The 6,756-nt window shown below is 41.1% G+C and overlaps 2 protein-coding genes across 2 annotated transcripts in view; both read right to left on the bottom strand.

Annotated features, from left to right (window-relative positions):
* LOC112093653 overlaps positions 1-650 on the bottom strand; it is a 4,100-nt gene extending 3,450 nt beyond the window's left edge. Inside the window, exon 1 of the mRNA XM_024172523.1 lies at positions 289-650. Within this exon, the coding sequence (XP_024028291.1) occupies positions 289-650 (362 nt within the window). The remainder of the gene's footprint in view (positions 1-288) is intronic.
* A 3,224-nt stretch (positions 651-3,874) lies between these two features.
* On the bottom strand, positions 3,875-4,984 carry LOC112093652 (histone H2A.v2-like). Its single transcript, XM_024172522.1, has 2 exons — positions 4,621-4,984; positions 3,875-4,146 (listed from the first exon to the last, which is right to left on the bottom strand). Exons 1-2 carry the CDS (start codon positions 4,982-4,984, stop codon positions 3,875-3,877), a joined length of 636 nt encoding a protein of 211 aa, XP_024028290.1.
* Positions 4,985-6,756: the final 1,772 nt, after the last annotated feature.

Genomic DNA, 6,756 nt, shown 5'->3' with positions numbered 1-6,756 from the left:
TAAAGTGTAAGGAATATGTAAGAATTTGTAATAAATGACATTTGGATTTACTAGACTGTGGATGATGTCTGTTGTAATTGATTATTTACATGTGCATGTATGTACGATACTGTATGTCCTGTGGGGTGGAGCCCTGTGTGTCAGAGGCTCCTGGATTATGTAATTCATTTATATTTTAATGCAGTTAAGTGTGGGACCCGGTTGGGAATCTGCTTTATTAATCTCAAATCGAGTTCCACGTCACCCACCCCGTTTGGGGGGCGTGACATGATCAGTGCCAAGGCCAACTTTTCCATTTCAGGATAATGTGTTTCCGCATCTAGCAGGGCTTTGCTAACATAGTAAATCGGCCATTGCACTTTTTCTTCTTCTCGAATCAATACTGCACTAACTACATGCTCAGACACTGCAAGATAGAGATAGAGTTCTTCACTGAGCTTTGGCTTTGTAAGGAGCGGAGGCTTACCCAAATATGCCTTAAGGTCGTTGAATGCTTTTTCACATTTTTCTTCCCACACAAAATCTTTTCCCTTCTTGATAGCTTGAAAGAATGGTTGACATTTATCAGTTGCGCGAGCAACGAACCTGTTAAGTGCGGCTACCATTCCAGTTAATCGTTGAACTTCTTTCGTTGAGCGAGGGGACTTCATTTCTAGCTACGCTTTGATCTTTGCAGGATTAGCCTCGATTCCATGGTGGTTCACCTTAAAACCAAGAAATTTACCCGACTCCACACCAAAGGCGCACTTAGTTGGGTTCAATTTCATTTGGTACTTCCGAAGAATATCGAGGCTTCCTTTAAATCCTGCACATGGTCTGTTGCCTTCAAACTGTTGACAAGCATATCATCTACATACACTTCCATATTCTTTCCTATCTTTTCTGCGAACATCTTGTTCACCAATCTTTGATATGTTGCCCCAGCATTTTTCAATCCAAAGGGCATCCTTCTGTAACAGAAAAGACCTCTGTCTGTTGTAAAAGTAGTTTTGATTTGATCAGGCCTGTGCATGTATATTTGGTTATACCCAGAATATGCGTCCATAAAGCTGAGTAACTCATGCCCCGCTGTAGCGTCCACGAGTTGGTCAATCCGTGGAAGTGGAAAGCAATCTTTTGGGCACGCCTTGTTCAGATCCGTATAATCAATGCAAACCCTCCACTTTCCATTTGCTTTCTTGACTAATACCACATTTGCTATCCATTCTGGGTAATGCGCCTCATTAATCGTCTCTGCTTCAAGCAACTTCTCCACTTCTTCATTTATCGCTATGTAGCGTTCTGGATTGAAGGATCATCGCTTTTGAACTTTTGGCTTATAACACGGGTCCACATTAAGCCGGTGTACTATAACACTTGGGTCAATTCCTGCCATGTCCTCATGGGACCAAGCAAAGACATCCTTGTATTCCTGAAGAAAAGTTATCAGCTATTCACGTAAAGGTGATGACAACTTAGAGCCTATCTGCACTACCCTCTCAGGTTAGGATTCGTCTAATGGAATCGACACCAGTTCTTCTACAGTCTCCCCATGTTTCGCACGCTCTTTACGTGGGTCGAGTTCTCCAAAATTCTATATGTCACTCAAATCTCCAAGCACGTTTGCTGGTAAATCTCAGTCCATTTGGTATATTGTAGAGACTATGTCCTTCCCCTTCGATTCATATTTACCATTGGTCGATTTTACATAGCAAATGCGAGCCTCTTGTTGATTGCCAAGCACTACTCCAACGCCATTTTCTGTCAGAAATTTCAACATGAGATGGTATGTTGATGTTATTGCTCTCATGGCATTCAAAGTTGGTCGCCCTATGATAACATTGTAAGGAGATGGTTGGTCCATAACCAAAAAATTTACCATTCTTGTCACCTTTGTGTCCCCTTCTCCCATGATAACTGGGAGTGTTATCATTCCTTCAGTATGGATGCATACTCCAGTAAAACCTTGGAGTGGGGTGTTCACGGGTGTTAACTTTGCTCCACCTAGGTTGATCTTGGTTAAAGTATCCTTGAATAGTATATCTGCTGAACTCCCATTGTCGATCAAAATTCGATAGACTAAGCTATTTGCCACTTGCAAAGACACAACTATGGCATCGTTATGTGGATGAAGCAACTTCCTTGCCTCCTCTTCTGTGAAGGTTATGGTGATGTTTTCCATCTTTGCAAATTTTGTGACATGTTCTGTCATATTTACAAATTGGCCACAATCGAGACCTTTAGCTTCTTGAGCATACAGGTTCCGAGCCCGCATGGAATCACTAGTTTCTGGTCCCCCAAAAATTGTCATGACCTCATTCAACGCAGAATTATTCCCAACTATTGTATTCGTTCCCTGTGCGACCACTGCTTGTTTTCCCATTGTTGTTGGGAGTGCAATTCTTCTTTCTGCTATCACTTTGTCCACAAACTCTTGCAATTGGCCTTGTTGAATGAGTGCCTCAATCTATCCTTTTAATTGAAAGCAACTTGAGGTTTCATGGCCATGGTCCTTATGGAAGTAACAATATTTACTTTTATCCCTCTTGTTAGGATCTCCCTTCATAGGGGCTAGAGGAGTCAGCAAATTGCGATGTTGAATTTGCATTAAAATCTGTGCCACTGTCGTATTCAAGGGTGTGTAGGCCCTTGTCGTATCTGGTGGAGCGTAAGCTTGGAACTTTTGCATCAAGGCAGTCTTCGATTTGTTCATGTCTTGTTGTGCCTCTGACTTTTGCTTTTTTCCTTCTCCTCCTTTAGATCCTTCTTCTACCTTCTGCTTTCCATCAGTTTTTGATTAATCCGTTTGAGATTGTCCTCTCCGATTGCGCATGGTTTCTTCAGCGCTAATGAACTTCTGAGCTCGGATCACGAGATCGGTGAAGATTTTTGGTTGTTTTTTGCAAATTGACTTCAGCATATCACATTCCTGAAGTCCTTCTTGAATTGCGGCCACAGCATCACTATCAGTGTACCGTTCCACATAATTCATTTCCTGGCTGAAACGTTCAATGTAGGCTTTTAGTGATTCATCAGCTCCTTGCTTAAGGGAGAACAGATAAAGCTTATCTTTCCTGCGAGTTTTTGCTATCACAAATCGTCCTACAAATTGTTGTTTTAGCTGGTTAAATGAACCAATTGACCTTGGCTCTAATTGTTGGAACCATTGAAGCGCCAGCCCAGTAAGCGTTAAAGAAAATGCTTGGCACATCTGAGCTTGTGTGGCTCCCTGAATTCGCATCCATGTGCTATATCCATGTATATGTCCTGTTGGATTCTCTTTCCCATCAAACTGTTTGATGGGAATCATCTTAAAAGCAGCAGGAAATTCTGTTGCCATGATGTCCTTAGTGAATGGCGGCTCTGTCTCATCTAACAGGTCTCTTACACTTTCTGGCAAATTCTTGTTGGCTTCTATGTCATCCATTCGCCTTCGTATCATTTCAAACTGTTGCTCGAGTTGTTCCTCACGGGTGCTCCTGTTGGATTGACTCATGCCTCCTTGATTATCATGTCGGTTCTGGTTCTGTCTCACCTTATTTACTTGGCTACGAGAAGATCGTGGTATTTTGGCTCTCCTTCTACTCCTGTTTTGAGTTGTCTGGTTGTTTGTGAGCATAGGTACAATTGCTTATACATTCCGTCGTGCGTTGAGTCGATCCCGCAAATCAGTAGTGGTCAAATCATCAGACCCAGGTGTCCAAGTACTATCAACTTCTTCACTATTACGGTTAGCTTCCATCTTGTCAAACACCGATGTCCTAGTTCTTTCAATTACATCGTGATGACTCCCAATCCGTGACAAAGCATTCCGGCACCCAGGTGCCTGACATGGTTCCTACGGCTCGGGCAAGTCCTTTGGTTGATCCCTATTAGATTGACCCTCACCTTCATTTCACTGGATCCGACGATGGCTACGCCCACTCCTAGCGCTCTGAGAATTTGCCTGCCCACTTTGTTGGTTGTTTGCTAGACGAATTGTGTTAAAGGTAGTGATAAGCTGATTCACCATCCCTACCAATGTGTCCACTCGTGCTTCGATCCTGTCAGTGCGTGTTGGTGGACGAGGAGCACGTGGTGCTCTTTCAAGATTAGCATCGGGTCCCCTTGTTTGGGTTCCTTTAGTATGGGTACGTTGAGCACTTGAGACTTGGTCACTTGCCATACCTGAAAATGACTTAGCAATGAGATAGAAAAATTTAAGTGCCGGTGAGAACCAGTGGATGTTAATCACACTAGGGCCCTCATTCTAGCGCCAAAAATGTTGGAGCAAAATTTCGTCCAACACTTATCCAACGTCCTTAGACAAATAGTTTGGATTGAATAAGCAAATTATCTAAGGAAATTGGAAGAACACGTGAAGAATACAAAGAACCTGTGAAAGAAATAATAAAATGAAGACAATCACAAGGCAATTGTATTTAGAAAAATGAGTGTCCCTTTCCCTCTCAAACTGAGAGAATTTATAGTACATTAGGATTGAGGGAGTTTAATTTTCCCATTAATTCGAGAGTTTATTCTCTCTTAAATACAAAGAGGCTCTTCACCTTTTTTGTGAGTTAAAACTGATAAATAATCAATGAGAATTAACTTTCAACCATTCAATGTCTTCAATTAGCGTCAGTTACTTCACTTGATAACATCGCACGACCTTTGAACTTTCGGCTCCGGCACATTTAGGCTCCGGAGAACTTGGGCTCGGGAGAGCTTGGGCTCCGGTAAATTTGGGCTCCAGTGAACTTGGGCTCGGGAGAGCTTGGGCTCCGGCAAATTTGGGCTCGGGAGAGCTTGGGCTCGGGAGAGCCTGGGCTCCGGCACATTTGGGCTTCGGAGAACTTGGGCTCGGGAGAGCTTGGGCTCCGAGCAACGAGCCCTTAGGCTCAAATGAGCTTGGCCTCCGGCAAATTTGGGCTCCGGAGAACTTAGGCTTGGGAGAGCTTGGGCTCCGGCGAGCTTGGGCTCGGGAGAGCTTGTGCTCCGACGAGCCTTTGAATTTATTGCTCATTTAATGATTCCGAAAATGCCACCCAACACTCTATATATTTTTCTAAGAGAAAAATGTCTAACATTACAAACCAATTAGGTAAAACTCATTCTTGCGAAAACCGATTTGCAAGGAAAGGGTACCCAAAGACTTATAACCAAATAGTGTTGCGAGACTTTTAGGGTTGTTCTTTTGCAATAAAACTCAAAAAAAATTGAAACTCAAGTTACAACTTTATTCAAGTTCACGTTCTTTTAAGTTCTAATTTTATTCAACTTTACTCAACTTTATTCAAGTTACAACTTCAACTCAAGTTATAATTCAAATTCAACTAAAAAATTATACTCAAGTCACACTCTAAAAGAACAGATCCTTAGTATCTAATATTCCTCCATGCTCCGCAATTTCTATTCGCGACGGTCCATGTTCCTAGCTAGGTGACTTCACGGTTCTAACTTGCCATAAGGTCACCAGCCTTCCCCAGGTGCCCCATTCGTAGCAATATAGAACCATAGCCTATACTATGTACGTCTGATCCCATACAATTTTACATAATTCTGATCCCATAGTGGGTGCGTTTGAAATTCATTCCAAAATAATTTTGTTTTTTGTATGAAAATGAAAATAAAAACGTTTTCAATTTCAAACAAAAATTATTTTTAAAAATACATTTAATAATTTTATTAAAATATTATTTTTAGTATAAAAAAATATATTAATGTCTCTCTCTTTATTTAGAATGATCCACCACGCTTGGCCCAAATCAGCGACAATGTACATTATCAACATCAACCAAGCTGTAGCCTTTTCTTCTTAGTTGGACCACTGATTCACTAGGCTATCGTCAGGGCTAGTGGTGTAAATCGGCCGGGTAGGGTAGGGTTGAGCCGAAAAATTGAGCCTACCCGACCAGTGCGGGTTGAGAAAATTTTGAGCCGCGACACTTTCTTAAATCAACAAACCCCCAACGTTTCGGGTGACCTCGGGTAGGGTAGGGTTACTTGGGTTACTCGGGTTACTCAGGTTGGTGAAAGCAGATAACTAATATAAAAACAACTAGAATATTTCAATTAGATTGGTACCCTTCTAACATGCATAATAGTCCATATAAAATAAACAGTTTAATCTAGAATAAATAATCCATATAAAGATAAACAGTCCATATAAAAATAGTCGCAAAATAGGACATGAAATAAAAGTTAGTCCACTCCAAACTGTTTAATCCAGAATAATAGCATCTTCATTCCCAACTTGCCCCTCATGTGTTGCAACAGAATTTGACAAATCTAGAGAAGAAAACATAACAAAAAAAATCATCAGAATCAAGTTTAGAACTACAAAATAAACAACAGGGAGATGAAATAAAATTAAAAAAAAGTAAGTAAAACGTAAAAAGATTACCTAATTCAATATCTTCATATTCATTAAATTCTTCCAAGTCAATAAGGTTGATGTGCTCACAACTACGCAGCCAATTTTGTGTACAAATCAATGCCTCCACCATCTTGGGGCTCAATGAACTCCTAAAGGGATCGAGGATGCGGCCTCCAGTACTAAAAGTAGATTCTGAGGCTACTATTGAAACAGGAATGGCAAGAATGTCTCTTGCAACTAGTGAGAGAACCTTGTAATTAGTTGCATTATTTTTTCACCAATCTAAAACATCAAAATTTGACCGAGTTGGATCCTCCATAGGGTCTGTCAAGTATATGTCCACGTCATTTTTGTACGCATTCACATTCTTCTCCTTCATTTTCCTAACAAAGGAGCTCCACAAACACCATTTTCCTTCT

This window comes from Morus notabilis, unplaced genomic scaffold (genome assembly GCF_000414095.1).
Source record: "Morus notabilis unplaced genomic scaffold, ASM41409v2 Scaffold1007, whole genome shotgun sequence".
NCBI lineage: Eukaryota > Viridiplantae > Streptophyta > Magnoliopsida > Rosales > Moraceae > Morus > Morus notabilis.
This window is presented reverse-complemented; position numbering and strand designations above follow the sequence as displayed.

Bases quoted from the DNA above. Each gene is read 5' to 3' on its own strand.
- LOC112093652 (XM_024172522.1), bottom strand. From the start codon at position 4,984: ATGAGCAATAAATTCAAAGGCTCGTCGGAGCACAAGCTCTCCCGAGCC. The intron at 4,147-4,620 runs GTTATCAAGTGA...AGTCATTTTCAG, and splicing joins AAGTTCAAAGGTCGTGCGAT to GTATGGCAAGTGACCAAGTC.